The following is a 21,857-nucleotide window of genomic DNA, read 5'->3' on the forward strand; positions in this document are numbered from 1 at the left end:
TTTTTTTGAACAAATATTTGAAAGAAGACAAAAGGATGATGAGCAGCCACTCGAGATACAACAGTCAACGCTCTGGTCCCGTGGAGCACACCTTCAGCCTGTATGGAGGAACAGGCTGGTGTCGTTTGTTAATGGCCCCCTGTTTGTGGGTGGAGAGAGTATGTTAACTGTGTTTGCTCTGTTTGTGTATCCAAGTGTCTGGCTCCTGGTAAAGGACAATAGAGAGATGGCAAAGTGATGTGGAGCTGCCAGACCTTTATGGAGCCTGCACTGGCTTGCTAGTGGCTGGCTCTGCGTGATGAATGGAAACCACGCCGGAGGATTTGAATTTGGGGAGGTGGAGGCCAAACTTGGTCTCCACCCCGGCAAAGGTGGCCGCGGCCAGGCGGTAGCCTCCGACGTGGTCTGCGTGGATGGGTGGAAGCTCGGGGATGCGAGACTTGGGTGTGGGATCAGATCCTGCTGGACGGCTGCAAAGAAGGGAGAAGGTAGAGGAAATTAACGTTTTAAGCTCTTTTTTTTTTTTTTGTTTTTGCTATGAGGTAATAAGCCTTAAATAAGGCCAGCTCAAACTTACTGTCCTCCAAAGTCGACATAGAACCACCTCTGCAATAGCTCATAAGTAACCAGAGTCACACCAAACTGAGGAGAAGACCGGCACATACGGGCTGGAGGGGGAAAAAAAGCACACATTTCAGTGTGGTCAACATGAAACAACGATCTGACACTGACGCTGTGTTGATGTGCACAGACACACACCTCCAGCTCCCTTCCACAAAGCTCTGAATCCTTCCTCTCTCATTATCTTCCTGAAACAATCGATGACTCCAGTGTAAGTGGTCTGTCCTGCCCTGGCTGCTACTTGCAGACGGGTCTTGATGACATCAGCGGGCGTTACCAGAGAGGCAGCAGGGATACCTGGGAGATGGAGTTGGGAGAAAGTTAGAATAGATGCTTCTACTTACAACCTTTTTAAAATAGTTATATATAGTTATACGTGTCAAAGGGAGCTGTGATTGATTGATTGGATTGTGTTCTAAATGAGCACCGACTCAGCTGTGCCGGGTCACAATTCTAAAGGTACCTGCAATCGCTCCAGCTGTGAGAAGCTGCAGAGCTCCTAGGCGGCCCTGGTCATCTGCAAACAGGGTCTTGATGTGGGCATACGCAGGGAAATAGATGGCTGAGAACGGGATGTCTCTCATGAAACACGCTTTAGCACCCTGGACAAACAACGGAGAGGTGGATGTTAATAGTCGGGCAACAAAGACGACTGTGCATGAATGACTGGTACAGTAAGAAAAGATACAGCACCTTGTAGAGGCCGAAAAAGCCCAGGTCACGGAGCACGCTGAGTGCGCTGACTCGAGGTCCGGTTGTGATCTCACCTGCCACCTGCAGGCGAATCTTCACAATCTCCAGAGGGTTGGTAAAGATCACCTGAGAGCCTCCAGCCTGAAAAAGGGAGACAAAGAGCTTGTTCATGAAAATACATACATACACAAAACTTCTCCTGCATCCCGTATTTCCCATTTGACTTTCCTCATCACAGCTCAGTATATTGTAAGGTAAGAAATAAAAAAATCCTTATCAATCATTTACTCATATTTCCTTGGACTTAGGTTGGCAGCACTGGTCTCATGTGTGTAAGGGTGAATGAACAACAAGGTTATCAGAAACATAAACTGTATTGGAGATTAAGAAATCTGCTCTGTATTTACCTTAGAGGATTTATTTTCTAATTCATTCATTCACAAAAAAACATGTTGAGGACCTTGTACTTACACAGCCACCTGCCAGAATCTCAGCGAGTAAAGGAATGGAGTTGTCTTTGTCTGTGAACTTGTCTCTTACAAAGTCATTTACCTGTGGCACAAAGAGCAGGCATCAGACCTAAGACAATTCAGAGTAATTCCAAAAAAAACAATCAACAAATACAACATGATAAGTGTGTGCACACAGTGGAAAACTAACTGTGCGAGGCCGTACTCACTGTGAGCTTTATAGCCTTCTCAGGTGCCACACCTATAATCTGAGGAACCAGACCTGTAAAGCAGTGTAATGGTTAAGGTGACTGTACTAATGTAATAGTTGAGCAAACGAGCTCTGCCTTCCAAACACAGCCTACCTCTGTAGAAACCGAAGAATCCTTCGTAGCGAAGAACCTTCTTGGCACAGTCAAAGCTGTTCTTGTACATCAGCTCCCCAACAAAGGATCCTGTGGACCTCTGATTCTGCATGCGAGTCTTCACCAAGTCAATGGGATACACCGCTGTCGCTCCCGTGGCTTTGGAAACACACACACACAAAGTCAGACGAAATACAGTTCTGTAAGTGCTGGTGTCTGGTCTGTCTCAGGTCTCAGGTCACAGGGCCAACTCACCTCCAGCGATGGAGCCCAAAAAGAACCTATAGCCGGACTCAGCAATTTGGACCAACGCAGACCTGGAACCGTCACCATGGGCCTAATAACATTTTTTTTAAAAAGAGAGAAAAGAGAGGTAGATAATAATACAAGGTATTATCAAATTGTTTCGATTTTTTAAAAGGACATTTTAAAGACGAATTTTAAAGCATCCCACCTGTTTTTGACTTTCAACCATGTGGTGTGGTAGAGATCCTTCCTCTAATGGAGCTATCCTCTCAATGTCAGTGAGGTTCAGGCGCCTAAAACAGTTATCGATTCCAGGCAGTCAGGTTCAGCAAAGTGCCACGGTAAAAAAAAAGTTCTGGTCACAACTGACGAGAACTATGAACTTTGATTCAGGGCAGTGTCTTGGGCCTTAAAACGAGTAGCAGAGTTCATGTCTTACCCAGATGGAGAGTGCAGGCCTGACAGCTGGTACAGGATATCAATTTCCATAGGAGTGATTTGACCAAACTTGTTGGCAGCATGAACAAACTCCTCTTCAAGAGAGATTGGAGGAAAATGGATTAAAAAAATTAACAGCAACAACGTGGACATTTCTCACAACCATGTGACCATACGAGCTGAAAAGTCAAAGAGACAACAAATGTAGAAATGCCACAATCTGCACCTTTGGTCACGAGGGTCTCGTTCCGCGTGCCCGCCAGCGTGCTGTAGATCTTACGGATCAGCTCCATGTTGTTCAGGAGGGAGTTAAACGCATTAAAGTAGGAAAAACTGACCATGTGAGATGTGCTGCCACCTGCAGCCTGGGGGGGAGAAAGAGAAAGGCATTGTATTAGAGGGACATGATGATATTTGGTTTCTATATACGGTACAAATTTAATACAGAATAGAGAATAAAGTTAAAAACAAGTTGAATGTAATGTACATAGTCCTTTCAGGGTAAACTTTTTGTGCATGTTAAATGATGCCTTAAGAAAGTCAGAAATAACCTCCTCATAATTTTCCTTAAGAAGTAATTTTATTACTTTACGCGTCACGCCAGCCAGAAAATCGGGTCTCCATCTTGATCTTATAATAAGTTTTTGTATAAGGTAGAAGAAAAGTGTTCAACCCTGATTAATGGTTATAACACAAAAACTCACTGAGACGAGATTTTCCTCCACGAACGGTGTGAGCATGTGGTGTCTGATGGTGGCCATAATGTCACTGAAGTCCATGGCAGAGATGACGCCATTCTTCTCCTTGTCCTTCTGGGCAAATGCCTGGCGTGCATGCTCCAACTGTAGCTCCTAAGTAAAAAGACGACACCACAAGGTTAAAAGTGAGTCCAAACTGAGCGCCTGTGCGTGTGTGTGTGCCCAATCTGCATACCTGCAGGAACTGAGTGAACTCAAGGTAGCTGAGGAATTTCTTGCAGTCATGCCCAAAGTGCAGACGAATGAACTCGCAGTCCCAGTTGAAGGGAATATGGTGGTGCACAGTGGTCTGGCTGAAAATGTCGCGCACATTTTCTGCAGAAGAAATTCACAGTCAAAACAAGCCTTCACTCGAGGCAAATTCCTTCTTTGTCTAAAGCAGCATGTAAAATGAAAAGGCACTTACCAAAAGAAACGTTTCCAGTTCCGTTCTTGTCAAACAGCTGGAAAGCTACAATGAAGAGTGCGTCAGGCGCACACAGCACCGATTCAAATGCGAGAAACTCCTGGAAAGAGATCAGCCTGCCGACGTGAGGAAACAAAGACATACATATATATATGAACACATGATGAAAGTTGAAATTAAGGAAGGGTCATTCAGTACTACTTCACCATGCAACTTATACTTGAATATGTTTTTGTGTCGTCTTGAAGACTATCCCGGAAAAGGACTGATCATACATTGGTCAAGTGTGTACGAGTGACTTCACGGACATACCCATCCTTTGTGGTGTCAGCCACAGCAGCGATGAGCTGTACAGTTTTGGGGTTGTGGTGGATCTGCGCGTGTAGTCCTAGATACTTTTGGACAAAGTCTCCTGGGGTCATGAACCTCTCTCCATCCTTGTCCACAACACTGGCATGCTGCAAGAGGGCACGCAGATAAACATTAGCAGGACACCTCCACCTCCACAGACGCCCAAATATCAACAGGAGCAGAAGTTAATCCCTCTCAACAGCATGGCTTTACATTAGCCTCTCACAGCTTTGTTAACCCCTCACTCACAGTGCCGGGTCGGTCAGTGTTCACAGGCATGTATGGAGCATGACAACTGCATGGCTTTTTGAGTGAAGTCAGCAGGACTACGCTGTATACAGTGGGCCCTTTGTTATTAGTCAAAGACTGCTGTCACGAGCTGTGAACATAATACAAACATGCACTTTCTGTTGGCATAAAGCCTGCTTGAAGGTGTAGCTGTTGTTATTATGCATGTATGTGCTGTTACCACATCAAGGTCACAAGTGCAGTATTTATCCTTCAACACCCAACCAGTTCATATACAAATATTTAACCAAGACCCTCAACTTATTTGTCAGGTTTGTCCATTATTTGTCCTTGTCGTCTCTCCTTTTTAATAATTATTATCATTATTATTATTATTATTACTTCTACTACTGCTGCTTAAGTGTCCAAATGTAATGGCAAAAAGAGAGTATTTATATCAGGTTGTTGGCCCACGCAGCACCTGAGCAATCGAGGTCATTGCTCTTGCAGTTGTGGCCTTACGCCAATATCATGAGCTATCTGACCTGTGCTTGTCAGCAGACTGACCACAGCAGGTCCACATGACACCCGGCCCGTCACACACTTATCATGCAGAAGACACTGGAGAAAGGTGAGGGTTAACCAAGGTCATTCATGACAACTCCTGGTCATGCTGCAGTCATAACTGTGATTCAAATATTGACTAGATACTGACAGTGTGAGAAAGATCTGATCTGATCCTTTAGGTGCCAAAGCAAATAGACCCTTGCTTGTGCTCCACGCCAGATTGAATCCTTGGTGTGCATGTTAAAAGGTCTAAGCAACCAAGCTGAGCAACACCCCTTAATGTTTTGGCATGAATAGAATAGAATAGAGAATATTTCATCCGTCTGCCTCTATATGAATCCACCTATACATTAAATTAGGGCTAATGTTATTCTCAAATGTCTTGTTTTCTCCACAGACTAAAATGATTCAAATGTAATGCTTTCTTTGTTGTACCGAGCAAAGAAAAGACAAAAAAAATCCACTCAAACCAAATGATCGATTATCAAAATAGTTGAAGATTAATTAATTAATAATCGATTAGTTGTTTACCATTGATATTCAGAATTTAATTTTGATTTTGCACAAATATCGTACAGTGATAATGTTTTACGAATGAAAATGAGAATAATGATGTAAAAATATGACCATTACCTCTAACATCACAAATCATATCTCAGTCACAATGTCTGTCAAAATAATCACAATGAGATATATATTCAAAAATGGTTCAGCCTGACTCTGAATGCTTTTGCTGCATAGGTTTGTTCTTTAATACAGCAGCAGCAGTCCGTGATGCCTGGATCTTTAACTGTGTGGCTAATGCTTTAATTTAAACCCCATGACTCCACTTTTCAAGCCCTTTTCACCAGGCAAAAGTCTCGGGACAATCTGAGCTCCTCCTCGGATGTCACTGTTACTAACATATACTATAATAATAATAATAATAATTTTGTCTGATCTTACCCTCTGGAAGATGCTTTTCAGCTCACTTGGGTCCCCACGTTTAGTAGATTGCACCTAAAATATGCACAATAAAATACTATTATCAGTCAAAGCGAAGGCATAGTACATTACATGAAGCAAAACAGAAAGTTGTTAGAGAGGGTTAGTGTCTCCTTGAGATGACCACTGCTGTGAAGGAGAAACACAACCCAGGAAAAGTACTCACACACACGCCCAAAAACAACCCCGATACGTGCTAGTAAACAATGCAGTCAGGTTAGCAGTTAGCTATAGCAAATACCAGCCAACGAACTAACGGTGCACAAGCTTAAAGTAACGTTTCCACTGAGTGGTTTGCTAGCCAACACACACAAGTCATACGAGGAGACAAACCGTGACAAGGACGCGTTAGCTTTAACCAACTGTAGGATGCGCGATAACGAGAGAAAGCGTCTGAAGATAAAGAGGTTCGGCTCGTGTTATCGCTGTGTTTATTATCCCACGGCCACACAGCTGTTCTGTTTAGCATTACACCGCTAACTGTGAGGTTGTGTGGATGCCTTCAAGGCCAGCAGCGACCGTGGGACTGCGGCTAGCTCAGGGATGCTACAGCCTCAGAGGACGCCGCCGCCGCTCGCCGAGACAGAGCCGCGGAATCTCGCCTCGATCGTCCTCGCGTAAAAAAAACAAAATCGGACACGGAGCATGCAGACATGTTAAAGTAGATGTTTTGGTATCGCAGAGATGCGAAGAGGGAGTCACCTTGACCGCCATGCTGGCTTGACGTCACACAGAGTGAGCGAGCCGGGCGCAGAGCACGCCCTCTTCCTTCTCCTTCCTTCCTTGTCGTGGACTTTCAGGTCTGATGGTGAGGCGAGGACGTGAGCGCGCAGCCTCTTTCTGGCTCGCTCCCAAAGCCCCCTTAAACCCTACTGAGTACTACTCAGCCCCTGCGGACTTTGGTGATGTCACCTTCTACGCGTCTACCTGCAAGGGCTGAAAGAAGCATATCCTTTGTCTATTTGTCTACTATGTTGGTTGTGGATTAGTTTATTACCTGCACGTCCTTACCTTACTGTAGGTAATTCGTTCAGGGTAAAGCCTGCAGAAATTTCCATTTATAGAGTGGCCATATTAAGTTCTCAAAAGGGCTCATAAAGGGCCCTACCTTCAGCTCTAAGGCCTCGCTGACTTGAACACACCTTAATGTTAGTGAGCCTACACATAAAGAAACTCATACTCAATGTTAAACCTGTTCGTCGACAAATGTAGCGATTGCACCATAGACTGAATATAAACAGATGACACACATGTATGAGCTTTTTTTCTTGCACTGATATGAAACCATAAACATATTTTGGGTGCATGAACAGTAGACATGGGAACATTATCTATTATTTATTGTAATTATTGTAATTCACAATGTTATTGCAATAATCGCAAAAATGTGCTTTGATGGTGTGTGTGACCTGAACCTGTGTAGCGCTACTTTGGCATTGCTGCATGTGTGCACATGCCCGCTTAATTATACTCACTAAACTAAACAAGGGTCTGCCTCAGTCTAACATTCCATACATCCGTCTTATATTCGATTTCAGTGGCAACAATTTTCACCAGGAGCTCTCCCTCTATCCAATCCAGTCCTTGAATTCTTTTGAGTTCTCACTTGTACATGAGTGGATCACGCACATAACCTCAGGCAAGTTTCTATGGTTACCATCGACTTCATTGTCTCTTTTATAGCCCAAGCAGACAATCGAGGCAAAAAGTGCATTTCTAGCAGAATCTCACCACAGAAATGAAGAAGAACCACACTTTTGTTGGTATGCGAAAGCCACTGTAGTTCCCCGATGCACTTGGGTAGTGGAGGAATGAGTAGAGTCCAATCAATCTGCAGTCTAATAATCTAAGAGTCTAATAATCTAATAAATGCCACAGTTCTTTTACACACTGGACCTTTAAATCTGGCCAGGTGTAACTGTCATACAGAATAAATGTAACCTAATGTAAAATAACCCATAGGTAACTACTCTGTAACATATTGCTAAATAACTTTCTGTATTTATTACTTATTCAATTTCACTCGTCGCATGATGCATATACAATGATACACTGCGATCTGGTGGCGGTGCCGTCACTTTGCGGGTAACACAATCGCCATGCATTGTGGGAAATGTAGTTTATGGTCAACACACGCCTTAAAGCAGCAGAGACCTATTTTAACACAGATTTTTAAGACCAATTAATCACTCGCAGGCCACATAAAATGATGTGGTGGGCCACATCTGGCCCCCGGGCCTTGAGTTTGACACATGTGATCTACATCATTCACAGTTCCTCCTCTGATCTGTTCATTGCAAGGATACATGTGAGGCATATGCTCCCTAGTACACCCAGAAAAGTGATCATGAGGATGACAAACATCAGCAGGTTCTCCATCAGGTTAGATGGTATATCTTGTGCATGTGGCAGAGCGGGCAGAGTGGCAACGTGTCGGTCAGTTTCATTCGGCGCAGGGGTGACAGTGAGCAGGAAAGTAACTTGGTAGAAGGTGTTTCCATTCTGGGCCTTCAGAGAGCAGCGGTAGGTTCCTTGCTCATTCACTTGCAACTGGTTTAAGACCACATGTGAGTCATCTGTCACCACCAAGGCTCTGAAGTCACTCTCATTCAGCGTTTTATTTCCCAGCTCTCCTGGGGCCCAGGAGTAGTGGTACTTTGGTTTTCCCAAAAGAAGAGGATGCCATGGAAGAAAACAGTCCAACACTGCCTGGTCTCCCTCCTCAGCCTGCACTGAGGTCTCACCACAGTCCTGCTGGCCAGTAGGAGACCCACAGGTGTAGATGTTATAGCGGCAAGTGTCACAATTGAGTACTCTTCTCCGCAGAAGCCCACACCTGTTGGGGCACAGTCGATCACGGATGAAGGAATCCAAATGTCTTTCTAAGATCCTCCGGCCCGTTTCCACGATCTGAATGACTTGTCGACTGTCATGGCGGTTGGCTTTGAGAAATCGATTAAATTCATTCTCATACTCTGTTCTGGCTCTGTACAGAGTAGTGAGATCAATTACTCCCCCTCGTTCCCTGCTGCTCTCTTTGTATCTTGCATAAGCGTTTTCATTAATGGCTTGTATTTCAATCTGGTTTTGCTGACTGGGAGCAGTCAGGCTTAAATCTTCATGTAAGCGCCTGACCTTGTGGTCACACTGCAGACAGGCGTTGGCACCAGGTAAACAGCAGAGAAGGGACAACCATAGCAGCAGCATCTGCACCCTGAACCTCGAGCACACCGAGATGAGTCACTCTGGCTGTGTGCAGTGTTGTTTTTTTATTTTATTTTTTTTTATTATCACCCTCTGTAGTCGATTGATAAATTGTTTTCAGTCCACTTGAACTATCTGCTGTGTGCTGGTGCTTCTGTGTGCCCGTAAGAAAGCACTGGCATCTAGTTCTTCTGCAACTATTTCCAGCAGGCTGTACACTGAGAGGTGAAACGCTGCCGTCGTCCACAGTTAAGTTCTCAGTTTGGCTGCAAATGTACATATATCACAACATCATAGACATCAAAGCTTACATCATCATGTTACCATTATTGTTATTATTAAAACCGTGTTGAAATGTGATTAAGGAATTGCAAACTGGAACTTGAATAATGACTTGTCATTAAAGTCTGTAGTCACAATAGTGACTGTATTCACACAGTGGAATAATAATATTACTGTTTATGCTGCTCTTTCTTGCGTGACAGCAATGCTCCTGAAAAGTAATTACTAAAAATAAATGAACCCTGGTACTACTCAATCATTCGGTCGACCACACTTTAAGTCACTATTTCTCATTGAAAAATGCATCAAGCTGAACTCACTTACACTTAATGTGACTTGCTCTGAATGTTGTACTTTATGAATTATGCAAACCAGTTTTATTATGAACAGGTAGAGGCCTGTATCTGAAATACTGTAGGGTCTAATTTAAAAAAATATATATATATATACATATATATATATATATATTGATTGTCGGTATTGTTATCATAAGTAAATAAAATAAAATAATAAAAAATGCAAAGAAATAATTTTTCCTTTTTTTTTTGTGGTGCGTAGTACCTTGAAGGGTTAAAGGCCTCAAGTCAGTCGTCAGTTCAATTCACAGACCTCTAAAATGCTAACACCAGTATTAATGTATGTCACTGTTGCGCACTAACATTGCAATGGATCTTTTATTGGAAGGCGGAACGTAAGCAGTGAATTCTTGTGCATTCTGTAGAAAAAATTATAATAAAAATAATATTTACTTCAGGAAAATGAGATCCCAGCACTTGCTTGCATCTAAATACAATACAATTTAATATTTTATGTACAATATGTTATAGTGTTTTCACGTTCGTTTTCGAACCAGAGGACCACTATCAATTTTTAATTTTGGTCCTCCAAGGGAAAAAATGTGGGCGCCCCTGTTCCAAACTGTTCAACAATCAGTTAATCTCATAGAGGATAAAGTAAAAATGAACATTTAACATGAAACCATTCTCTCGTAGTAAATACCAAACTTGAGCTGAAAGCTGTATGTATAAGGTCCTCCACTCAGGAAGACATTCATGACATGGATGACAGATTTGTTTCACACTCCAGTCCGGTAGGTGGCACTAATGCGCCTATAAGCTGGCTGCCTGCCGCGGATCAAATCACAAAGAAGAACCACAAATGGCGGCGCACTGTTCTGCTGGGCTTTCAACAAGCTCAGGTAGGTTTTGCTCCAAAACCAAAAATAACTCTTTTTAAACTTCAATAATGACGCGAAAAATAGCAGCGGCTTGCGTCGCTCGACTATTCGCACGAAAAAGAATGACATGACAGACACGGTAACAGTGGACAGACATTGGAGCGACTTCTCAAACAGACTAATGTCATTGAGGCCGGTTATTTTGGTACTTACTCCTGACGTAAACGCAATAAAATACGTACCTGTACTGTACTGAACCGAACCGTTCCACCTGTTACAGAATATCCTTCCTGCCAGCCGCAATGTAACGTTCACTGACTCTTTGTCAAATATATACAAATCTCTGCACCTTTCTATCTTTAACAACCTGCACACTAACACTGTTTATATTCCTCATTGTCCAGTTTTCCTCAGTTACATTATTACATTAGTAATACAGTTACATTGATCTGTGTTTGTTTATTTGGTTGCATTATACATTAGGCAATGCACGTCACTCATAAACTGGCATTTAAAAAATACAAATCTTATGGCAAATATTGTTGTGTAGTTGATGAAAAAGGGCATCTCTTTTGGGACTGCTATTTGGTTGCTTTGTTCATTTATTGTGAATATTTAAAATGTCTTACAGTCCCAGTGTTAAATATTCTTTGGAAATAAAAGTTTATTGATCTTTGAAAAGTTGTACCTGCATTATTATGCCATTATCATTGTATTAGATGAAAATAGTCTCAGAACGCCAATATTATCGTTTATCGCGATCATTTCTGGGACAATTTATCGCCCTGCAAAATTTGTTATTGTGACAGGCCTAACCAGAACATTGGTGCATTCAAGAAAATTGACTAATTGATCATCAAAATAGTTGACAATTCATTTTGCAGCCTAAGCAATTTGCCTTTCATACAGATTTGAAAAATGATAAAGTTTTCTCCTCCTCACTGTGCTGCTCTCTGGTTCTCCAGCACTTGGTGGTTTCCTGCACAGAGTTTGTGTTGGTCTTCCCACGGCTCCACTGTGTCACCAACATCGCTGCTTCTTCTGGAGGAAGTGGAAAAGTTCCCACAATGTAGTTCGCCCAGCTACTGTCAGACCTGCGCTTGCAGTGCCTAAGGTAAATAGCCGAATGTTCCGAATGTTGGTGGAACAAGAACATGTTAACGATAGAACCATGTTTTAAAATGTGTCAGAGGTGTCAGGCTGTCAAAATGTCTCTTCCAGCTTCATTAGAGGTGCAGAAGATGCAGAGGGTGCAATGTAGGAACTTCAGTTGTGACATAATCACAACCTAGGAACAACAGTATGACAGTATTCATACTTTCTGTCCCCTCCTCCCTGACTGTAGCACATTGTGCGACCAGACTACGTGGGCACCAGGGTGGTTCCAGAGTGGCCAGACTACATCGAGATCATAAACCAAGAGCAAATCGACGGCCTAGCGAGAGCATGTCAGCTTGCCCGACATGTGCTGCTACTCGCTGCACGCAGCCTGAAAGTAAGCGCGTAACCACGACAGTCGTGCATAATTTGTCTTTCCACGTCATGAAAAGCAACTAGGACACAACAGTAATAACCTGTGACTTGCAGGTCGGCGTGACGACAGATGAAATAGACTTCGTTGTGCACCAGGAGACAATCAAACACAACGCCTACCCGTCCCCTCTCAGATACGGGGGGTTCCCCAAGTCGGTCTGTACGTCTGTGAACAATGTGGTCTGTCATGGCATACCTGACAGGTAAAAATCCAAAATATACACAATATCACAACATATTGTACAATTCTGCCGCAGCCATTTGCGATTTGCTAACTGCAAATTGTGTTTTTGATTTGAAAGCAATCAATTGTTCAGCCCTTAGTGAGATTAAATTCTTCCTTCCATGATATTCTAGTATATTATTATATTATTAGAATTATACATAATATTATTAGATATTATGTATAATTCTGTATCATAACGCAGTAGTGGTAAATGATTAACAATAACAAAGATTCTCTGTTTACAGTACACTACATATATTAATCCATGTGTGTCCTGCAGCCGACAACTTCAAGATGGAGATATCATCAACATCGATGTGACTGTAAGTTGACATTTCAAATGAAACACCAACAAAAAGAAAAAAAAACACCCTAGGACACAGGGTCAATCAGAGCAACACTGGTCCCAACGTTTCTCCTATTTCTCCCAGGTTTATCTGGAAGGTTACCATGGTGACACCTCAGAAACCTTCTTGGTTGGCCAGGTGGATGAAGCTGGGCAGCGATTGGTGGAGACCGCAAGGCGTTGCAGAGATGAGGCCATCGCTGCCTGCAAGCCAGGTGCACCGCTTTGTGTTATAGGAAACACAATTAGGTACACACACACACATACACACAATATTCATACATATTTTTTCACTTTTTGACCACTATGTTCTGTTCTGGTAGTGAAGTAGCCCGTTCCAGTGGTTTCCAAGTGTCTCCATATTTCATCGGGCATGGAATAGGCTCCGTCTTTCACTGCCATCCCGAGATCTGGCACCACGGTAAGTTCAGATTCAAAGATAAAGACGCTATTGTTCTCGCTGGGAAATATGTCTTGAACTCAACAAGGTAGATCTAGACATGGAAGGCACACAACGAAGGAAAACAACAATAAAAACAATCAAGTAATTCCATAATCTTCTGCTTATTTTCAGCTAATGACAGCGACATGACCATGGATGAAGGGATGGCTTTCACGATAGGCAAGTTACAGTCGCTAATCTTTGCATGCACATAAACAAGCTGTTGTGTGTGAGCATGGATTTGATGTTGCCTGTCATACCACAGAGCCCATACTGATGGAAGGCTCTGTAGAGTTCAGGATCCTGAAGGACAAGTGGACTGCTGTGTCCGTGGATGATAAAAGGTAAAAACGGCCGTGCATTATGTATTGTATTATGTATTATTTTACATTAAAATCTAAAATTTATATTGAAAATGTGTTGAAAATAAAGCATTTTTCTACATCGACATCCATGCAGGTCAGCTCAGTTTGAACACACGGTGGTCATCACGTCTGACGGAGTGGACATTCTCACCAAACTGCCAGAGGAAAGCGACGTGACCTGAAACCGGAGACTTGAACCTTACATCAGCTGTCAGGAATCTGTTGGTCTGAAAATGACACACTGCTGCAAGAGCGTGAAGGTGCAAACGGACATATTCAAAACATCACTTTTTATGCTATTTCAGTAAAATTCTCAATGAAAAAACAACATTTGTGTGTGAAATCCTTTAGAATCTTATCCATCTATGGAAAGTCATTATCATTAAATGCTTCAATAACCTGCAACATCCGTCTCATAACTGCTGCATTTATGGTGTGTTATGTTCTTAAGACATTTGATGCAGCCCTTGTGATTATTCCACTTATGAGTTTAGCGGAATTCTTCCTCTTCCTCCTTTGTGAAACGCCACAATGTATAATCAAATGTATCCAGTAGATGGCAGCACCTGCTTTATTCAATTGAACCCCCCATTGTTGTCAGTTCACAATCCCTGTGACAGGCAGCAGCACAGCAGGATCTACAGTAATCACCTACATTTTGTATGTTGTTCTCTAACATGGGGAGAAATGGACACGACTGTCACTTGATGACTTTTAATCAGGAGAATTAATCAATGTTTAAAATCTACTTAATAACATGTTCATTAAAAAAATAAAAAAATAAATAAGGCCTGCAGAAGATACCAACGGTGCTGTTCAGGGTTATAAATTCCAGGCATAACATCATCACAGACTTTTCCTCTTTACTCAACAGGTGCATTTAATAAAGACAATTTATGAGAGAACAAGGAATCGGCGAATCGCACACAAGTCTCTCGAACGATCTCACTCGATTTCTCATTGGGAATTAGGTGCAAATCACAGGTTTGTGAAATTAAACGAGTTTGTATGTAAGCTATTTATATTAAGTCATAAAATGATTATGATGTGTGATCAGAGACGAGGGAAGTGTGTTAATTGGAATGCTGGTTTCTCTGACGCACTGGTACAAACTTAATTTACAGCCTGCCAATGGTACGTGGTACGGTTCAGTTTGGAAACAATATGGCACCATTTGGTATGGTAAAGCCTTGGGCCAGGCCTCCTTACAGTCAATACTTTGTCAGTACCTTTACTTGGTATAGGAGGGGTGTGGGCTGTGCCCAATGGCAGCGTATCGGGATGTCGTACTTGTGCGATGACAACGAAGGGCGGCATCAAATGAGACGCAACAAACAAAAACAAAACGGGTTTGTCTCAACAAGATATTAAGTTTTATATATGAATAGACTGCGGCCGTTTGCCTTGACTTCAATGGGATATTGGCGCCGATCGCAATGTGGCGTTTTTCTGTCGCTCCAATCGGCTGACTTTCAGGGGCGGAGCCTCTGAAGGGTGCCAAAGAATGCAATGGTTAGGCCTGGTTATTTTGGTACTATTCCTAATGGAAAAAACGCAAAAAAGAATATAGATGTATCTTTCAGTTCATTCAGAATTGGATCCTCAAACTACATGGAAAACTGAAGCCTCTGTGGAGGAGGAGGAACAAGGTTCTCCAATATTTTTGTTTTATTTGGACTGTCGTGCCAGTTTTGAACTTGTTGCATATCTTACATATAGCGTCTTTAAATTGAAGTTGCAGCAGTTATGCGCTGCAGCATGTTGCTGATTACAACACCTAATTTTAACGAACATGAATAAATTCTCAAACCATCTGCGTAGAGTAGTGAGAGGATAATGTAAGGCTGATGTTTTTATACTGGTGCAGCGACTGTAACCAAGTGAAGATGCTTCAGAGAAAGAACATAGGAGGAGAAATTGGATTCCAGCCTTTACTGGAGGGCTTGTTTTTCATTTCCTGCCAATGTGTGTGTGTGTGTGTTTCTGTGCTTCTGTGCTCATGTCAATGCTAGTTTATGGGTGAGGCAGGAAGGGTTTGACAAATAAAGGTGGGTCAGCTGATCTGGAATCTGATCATGAGCAGCCAGGAAATGATTCACATACGACAACATACGTTCAGTTTTTTTTTTTTTTATCAAACACTTCGGACTCAAAGCATCTGAAATGGTGATGGAAAGACTTTAAACTGAAGTGCGCATTCCTCATTTTTAGCATTGCAGCCCTTGATTTTTGGAGGATTTTAGGACAGGGTGTGGTGTGTGTCAGGAGCGTGAGCTCCTTGTGAATGAGTACAAAACAGACATAAACGACACTTAATGGCCCCCCACCAGCACATGATTCATTAAATTCCAAGCATGACATAAAAATGTGAATACGATATGAGAGGTTTGTCAACAAGGAGGCGAGTAAGTGAAGGCAGAGAGCAGCAGAGTGGGGGTGAGAGGCTAGGGTTTAGGGAGGAGCAGGGAGTGGCGGGGTGAGGTGTTGGATTGTTGTTATGAAATGTCTCTCTTGCTCCTCATACTTTCCCTGCATGCTGGAACATATTTCTACTCTCTCTCTCTCTCTCAGTTGAATCCTCATGTTCAGAATCCTCTACGTTTACCACAGTTTATCTACAAATGTGTTTCAGTGAAATCTGGCCCACGGAGAAACTGATCAGAACTTTGTTTGTTTAATTTATGTTTTTAATCACCATCGTTTGTTAAGGAAAACATGGTTTATTATGAGTGCCATCATTAGAATGCTTTGCCTAAAGTTATTTACAAGGAAAATAGTTCATGCCATTCAGAATATGCCCCCCCCCCATAATTTATTAACCAAATAACAGGCATGCGGTATCTGTCTTTGCATGTCATGTTACAGACATGTTCATAAAAAGAGAAAGTAGGTAAGATTTTAGAGGAGAGGAGAGCTAAATAAACAAATCCTCAGTGTTTACACAACAATGGTAAGTTTGTGGGTTACTGTCTTTCATTCTAATGCTTATTTTCTGATGTATGATGGTGAACACAGCGATGTACAGTCATTTTTCATTTCTTCAGCATTCATTCCTGCTGCATGTGTAAGGACTTCCCCCCCTCTCTCTCTTTTTGTGGTTGTTCACATGTTTTACATATTTAGCACTGACTATGTTAAGTTGGTCTTCACTATCGATTAAATAGCTTATATTCCACCCCACCCCACCCCACCCCCACAGTTTTGCATTCCACATGTGTATCGCTTTGTGGGTGAGGGTAAAACTGTGATATATCACACTTACCTGGGACTTTTACCGAGAAGCTCCACCACAGGAATTTCTTAGTTTTTTTTGGTGGTGACCCTGTAGGATTGCAGTTTTGACATAGTGGCGCATCCTTTTCAGGCTTGTAGAGGCAGATCCGTCTTATTCTGACACACGTGTGCGCAGACGGCTTGTGCTGAGTAACAGCCTTTGACCAAACACCTGAAGGCCAGGACATGTAGCTACAGGCTGATGTTGAATTAGTGGATGTCTGCAGAGGAGAAGAAGAATCTTCATTGTGGCTTACTGCACCATCTTTCTGAAACGGCCATCAAAATTCATCCGATAGTTGTAAAAAGAAAAGTCACACAAATCCACAAAAGTGAGAATTCTAGGTGACCTGGATGAACGTTATGGGGCTGCCATGTTATGAAGAGTGACTGACATTTAAACAAGCAGTGCTCACCCATCCTATAAAAGGTTCATAGGATAACACAGACTTTATCAGGATTTTTCCAGTGTCTCGTTGTCGCACAATGGCGTGGCTTCACAGTCATTTGGTCCAGCCGATGAGATTTGACTCATCTTTCATCAAACGGATAATGCGATGCCAACCAAGAACAGATGACACTGAGTACTGGAATCAGTCCTTGATGAGCTGAAGCGCATTTACACAGAGGATCTTTTGCAGTCTAATTAGGTCACAGTGTGTGTGTATATATGTGTCAAAAGTGACAGTTAATCTGCAAGAATTCATGCATTTGTCCATGTGTTTCAGGTATTATTAATCATTTCATTTTAGGGTTAGGTAATTGTTAGGGTTTAGCAGTAAGTAGTAGTTAATGGTTGAGGTAATAATCAATAAATCTCCAGGAAAATGAATGTGAGTCTATTTATTACCTCTTTAGGAAGATTTCTGGCATAAACACGGTGAGGCAGAACCTAATTTCTGAGAAACTGTTTAAATTCAGAGCTACATTTTGAATCGTGCTCAGTGATAATGCTTTGTTTCCACTGCAAACCAACAATCCGTGGTGACTTCTGTAAACCACTGTCGCCAGATTGGTGCAGGGTGGGTTCCCTTTTGATTGACAGCGTCAAGGTGATAAACTTTCTCTCTCTTGACCTCCTGACCTTTTCATTGCATGGAATGTCTTTTGTTGTTGGTTTTTTTTTGTTTTGTTTTTTTTCAACAGTGGAAATACTTTGGAGGGGTGGTCAGGTGACGTAATATCACAGAGAAGCAAAGATATCCATGCATCCCCTTATTTCCTTTAACATTGTTCCTGTGTCCTAGCAATCAAAGTAGACAGCCAAAATAAGAGCGTGGGTGCAGTTTGTGTGTCTGTGTGTGTATGTGTGAAGCTCTAAAAGGTCATGGATAATGGTGTTTGTTTGCGTCAGGTGTCCTCTGAGATTCAAAGTCACACACACACACACAAACATATAGTGGAACTCACTGGCCTTTCTTACTGTGTATGATCTAAGAAAACCGGTTTCATTTAAAGCAATGACCTTTTAATTGAGTGTGTGTGTGCGTGTGTGGTGTTCACATACAGTTCCTTTATTTCTTGGAACAATGCCCTGATTCAAAATCAAGTTTTCTGTGATTTAAGAAAGAAAGAAAGTTTCACCAAAAACAAAGACTAATTGTAGCAAACCATTTGTCAGTCAAAACAACCCACAATGGTTGCTGCATCGGTTTGTTCTGTTGTTTAGCTTCTCTCCAAAAATCTAATGATTTATTCTCTGGCACAATTCTGTGACCAGAAACAAATACCACTCAAAATGTGTCTTATGTAACGCGCATATATATATAAATATATATATTTTTTTTTTTTTAACAAAACAGAAATCAGAACAGTTTGTGCTTCTCTTTTTTTTAGTCAACAGCCCAAAAATGCTCAACCCTGAGCTAAATCACTTTGCACAGAATAGAGAGCACGTCCTCCTACTAAGTGGTGGGAGGTTCCAAACACCAAAATAATAACAGAAATGACTCTTACACCAATGATACACGGCCAAATAAAACTGACACCATTGCTGCACCATTGCTTACTACAATATAATGTACAGTATAAACGTGACATGTATATATAAAGATTATACATACCTCATAGTTATCTGTGTTAGTTATTGCCACTTTTCCTTTTAGTGCCAGGTCAACTATAAAGATTTGTGAGGAATTTAGTGCTCTGTCATTTTTTTTGCTTATTTATAGAAGGTCTTTTAATATTCTCTTTTATTTTTATTTCATCTTCCAAGTACAGAAATGCTCTAAGCTGCATTAGAAACATTAGCTGCAAAATCATTGGGTGTTCAGTGTGGGGAGATCGAGTTGTTAAAAAGGCCAAAAAACATTATTAACGATCACATAATGATCATATACTGGCATCTGAGCTCAAGTTCCCGCCCTCAGGTCGCTGGTTTTCTCTTGCCCCCAGTGCAGTACTAGTCAATATTTTGTTCCCTCAGCTATCAGACGACTACGCTCAGATCGGGGTCAATTTTACTATTTCTTTGTCCCTGTTGTCTGACGCCGAATGCCTTGTTGTGGTGTATGTTTGTATGTGAGAACAGATGATTGTGTTGAAATTGTCCTTCTGGAACCAATACATTCTTTCTAAATCTGAATCTGTCACTCACATCAGTCTAAGAAAGAAGAAAGAGTGAAAGTGAGTCTGAGATGAGATAACATCATCTTTCTGAGGCACACCTGGGCCCACTGACACCGGAGCCCCTCCTGTAACTACTGCCAGCTCATATTACATCACACAAAAGGTGGGTTTGCAGGAAACCCAAGTGTTGCAGCACTCGCGGATGGGAGCGGACATCAATTACTCCTTATTGATGGTAATCAGTGCAGTCATTATGAAGGGTAGATCGTCTGTTTCAGTGTGCAGTTGTTGCCAAAGCTGTTACATTTACCATTTATATCACATTTTTACATTACAAAGTAGATTTTACACCCACTATATACTATATATAAGTGTACTACATATATACATCATCTCTATGTATGCATGCCTGTGATCGCCTCTCTTAGCTGTGACTTCAACAAATGAAATAAGTATTTTCTCTGAGCGTCAGATGAGAAAGCTGAGACGACATGTGCACGGCAAACACGAAGCTGTAGAGCCAGCAGACCGTGAACTTAGCTCTCAGGCAAGAGATCAATCATCTGGTTTGACATGAGCGCGAATGAGCACATTGTGCTCAATGTCTAAGTGTTCCTTTAAGATGTGCTACCATGCACCGTCGCTTTCACGCTCAGAAGGCAAACTGTAACACGAGAGGAGCTGAGTCAGCAGCACTCATTAATCCCACTCCTGCACAGCTTTTCTTTCTTTTGTTAATCATAATATTCTATGCTGATAGTTTTCCAGACATCACACTGCTCAGGGAAAGTGCAACGCATGGATGTGTTGCAACTGTGACACATCCTGGGTTTGGAGTTCACTATGATTGTGAAACAGAGGTGAATTGTGTGTGTGTGTGTGTATGAGTAGCCCGAGGCTGTGTTTCTACTGTGTCTCACTGTGCCACACCCTCAGGTCCCCGTGTGTTTGTTTCCCCTCGTGTACCTGGAGCTGTACCTTTAAGAACAAGTACAGGGCTGTGGCTCGGGCGAGTCCGGGCGCTGCCTTTTCTACATGCATGTGTGTCAGAGAAATGTGCTTTTACAGTCGTGGCTCTGCTTTAGCACCTGAGGGAGGGTTTTTTTCCCCCCTTTTCTTTTTCTTTTTTACGCTTCCATTATGTTAAAACGCTGCACTCAGATTAGATTGACCACTCTATTCCCAATTTTGTTGAGAGATCATTGAAATAATAACATTATTCATAATAACTAACAGTACTATACTGGTTCATTTGATAGGATTTTTAATTTGAGGTTAGCTTCTGATTTGAATCCCTCACACTGGTCAATCTTCATCAATTATGCCCATATTGTGCTTATTTGGGGTTGAACACTGATTACATGACCTCCAATATTTGACCTCTGCCAGGAGGTATATGTTTTCGCTGTCGTTTGTCTGTCTGACTGACTCTAAAAGTCGGATGTGGATGAAATTTTCAGGAAATGTCCGCAATGGGACCAGGAACGACTGATTAAAGTTTGGGTGTGATCCGTACACGCTGTGCGCCGGCATGGTGTATTTTGTAGGCACTGAGCTGCCTTGGTGGAGGTCTGCGCTCTCTGAGTGCTTTTCTAGCTAATATTTTGCTCTACCTTTATACTTCCTGATATTTATAATGCATGCTTACTACTTATTACTTTGTTTTACTCTCTATCCCACACATGTCCCTGTTGTATATATATAACATAATATTTAATGGTTGTGGAGGAGAAGAACACCAGAACAGACAGGGATCTGTGCCTGGATGTCAAACAGAGGAAGTGACACACACACACACACACACACACACACACACACACACACACACACACACACACACACACACACACACACACACACACACACACACACACACACACACACTCAGCTAACACACTCTGCTGTTCTTATCAGTGAGTCCTGTTTGTGACCACCTGATGACAGAGCCATACATCACTGCGATACAGGAGTGTAGTAACCACTGTCTGATCTGGACAGGGCGGGGAACAGGTCCACAGTATGTCTAGGTGTATTTTTTAATTAGCATTTAGTTTATCAACACATCTGCCAACTATGTGATCGAGTCCTAAAACGCTGCACCTGATTTTTTTCCAACGACAGAATCTCAAACAAATCAAACGAGGGTTTTATGAAAACACTGATCCTTACTGGAGCTATTTCCTATTGACGGCGACTTAAGCCAAAAACAGACCTGCATAAGCACCACATTCTCCCTGTGACCTTTTCCCTTTGCTGCATTCCCCCCTCTTTCACCATGTTTTCTTCTTCCTTTGACACTGTACTGTATGTGGGCAGCTTCTCTCTACCCGCGGCC

General features: G+C 42.1%; 3 protein-coding genes across 4 annotated transcripts; 1 reads left to right on the forward strand and 2 right to left on the reverse strand.

Moving 5' to 3' along the window:
• LOC310927104 (electrogenic aspartate/glutamate antiporter SLC25A12, mitochondrial-like) lies at positions 1 to 6,827 on the reverse strand. Of its 2 annotated transcripts, XM_083889357.1 has the most exons (19): positions 6,809 to 6,827; positions 6,068 to 6,121; positions 4,289 to 4,434; positions 3,977 to 4,092; positions 3,746 to 3,885; positions 3,517 to 3,663; positions 3,039 to 3,177; positions 2,814 to 2,907; positions 2,583 to 2,667; positions 2,384 to 2,465; positions 2,129 to 2,287; positions 1,994 to 2,046; positions 1,786 to 1,866; positions 1,315 to 1,455; positions 1,085 to 1,223; positions 760 to 918; positions 578 to 668; positions 255 to 470; positions 1 to 139 (listed from the first exon to the last, which is right to left on the reverse strand). In XM_083889357.1, exons 1-18 carry the CDS (start codon positions 6,818 to 6,820, stop codon positions 257 to 259), a joined length of 2,052 nt encoding a protein of 683 aa, XP_083745483.1. In that variant the 5' UTR covers positions 6,821 to 6,827; the 3' UTR covers positions 1 to 139; positions 255 to 256. The 2 variants fall into 2 exon arrangements, with proteins under 2 accessions (XP_083745483.1, XP_083745482.1); XM_083889356.1 differs by lacking the exon at positions 1 to 139 and having other exon boundaries at positions 227 to 470.
• A 1,547-nt stretch (positions 6,828 to 8,374) lies between these two features.
• On the reverse strand, positions 8,375 to 9,313 carry izumo1 (izumo sperm-oocyte fusion 1; the record flags this gene model as incomplete). Its single annotated transcript, XM_083889528.1, has 1 exon — positions 8,375 to 9,313. The coding sequence occupies one exon, from the start codon at positions 9,311 to 9,313 to the stop codon at positions 8,375 to 8,377; it is 939 nt and encodes a 312-aa protein (XP_083745654.1).
• Positions 9,314 to 10,750: 1,437 nt separating this feature from the next.
• metap1d (methionyl aminopeptidase type 1D (mitochondrial)) lies at positions 10,751 to 13,958 on the forward strand (the record flags this gene model as incomplete). Its single annotated transcript, XM_083889529.1, has 10 exons — positions 10,751 to 10,790; positions 11,735 to 11,883; positions 12,115 to 12,264; positions 12,357 to 12,505; positions 12,809 to 12,851; positions 12,960 to 13,123; positions 13,198 to 13,295; positions 13,449 to 13,496; positions 13,582 to 13,660; positions 13,776 to 13,958. 10 exons carry the CDS (start codon positions 10,751 to 10,753, stop codon positions 13,861 to 13,863), a joined length of 1,008 nt encoding a protein of 335 aa, XP_083745655.1. The 3' UTR covers positions 13,864 to 13,958.
• Between the last annotated feature and the right edge of the window lie 7,899 nt (positions 13,959 to 21,857).

The sequence above is a fragment of the Microchirus variegatus genome (genome assembly GCF_963457635.1).
Source record: "Microchirus variegatus genome assembly, chromosome: 5".
NCBI classification, from domain to species: Eukaryota; Metazoa; Chordata; class Actinopteri; order Pleuronectiformes; family Soleidae; genus Microchirus; species Microchirus variegatus.

Bases quoted from the DNA above. Each gene is read 5' to 3' on its own strand.
- LOC310927104 (XM_083889357.1), bottom strand. The intron at 3,178-3,516 runs GTGAGTTTTTGT...TCTCCCCCCCAG, and splicing joins TGGAGGAAAATCTCGTCTCA to GCTGCAGGTGGCAGCACATC. The intron at 2,047-2,128 runs GTAGGCTGTGTT...ACTGCTTTACAG, and splicing joins ATTCTTCGGTTTCTACAGAG to GTCTGGTTCCTCAGATTATA.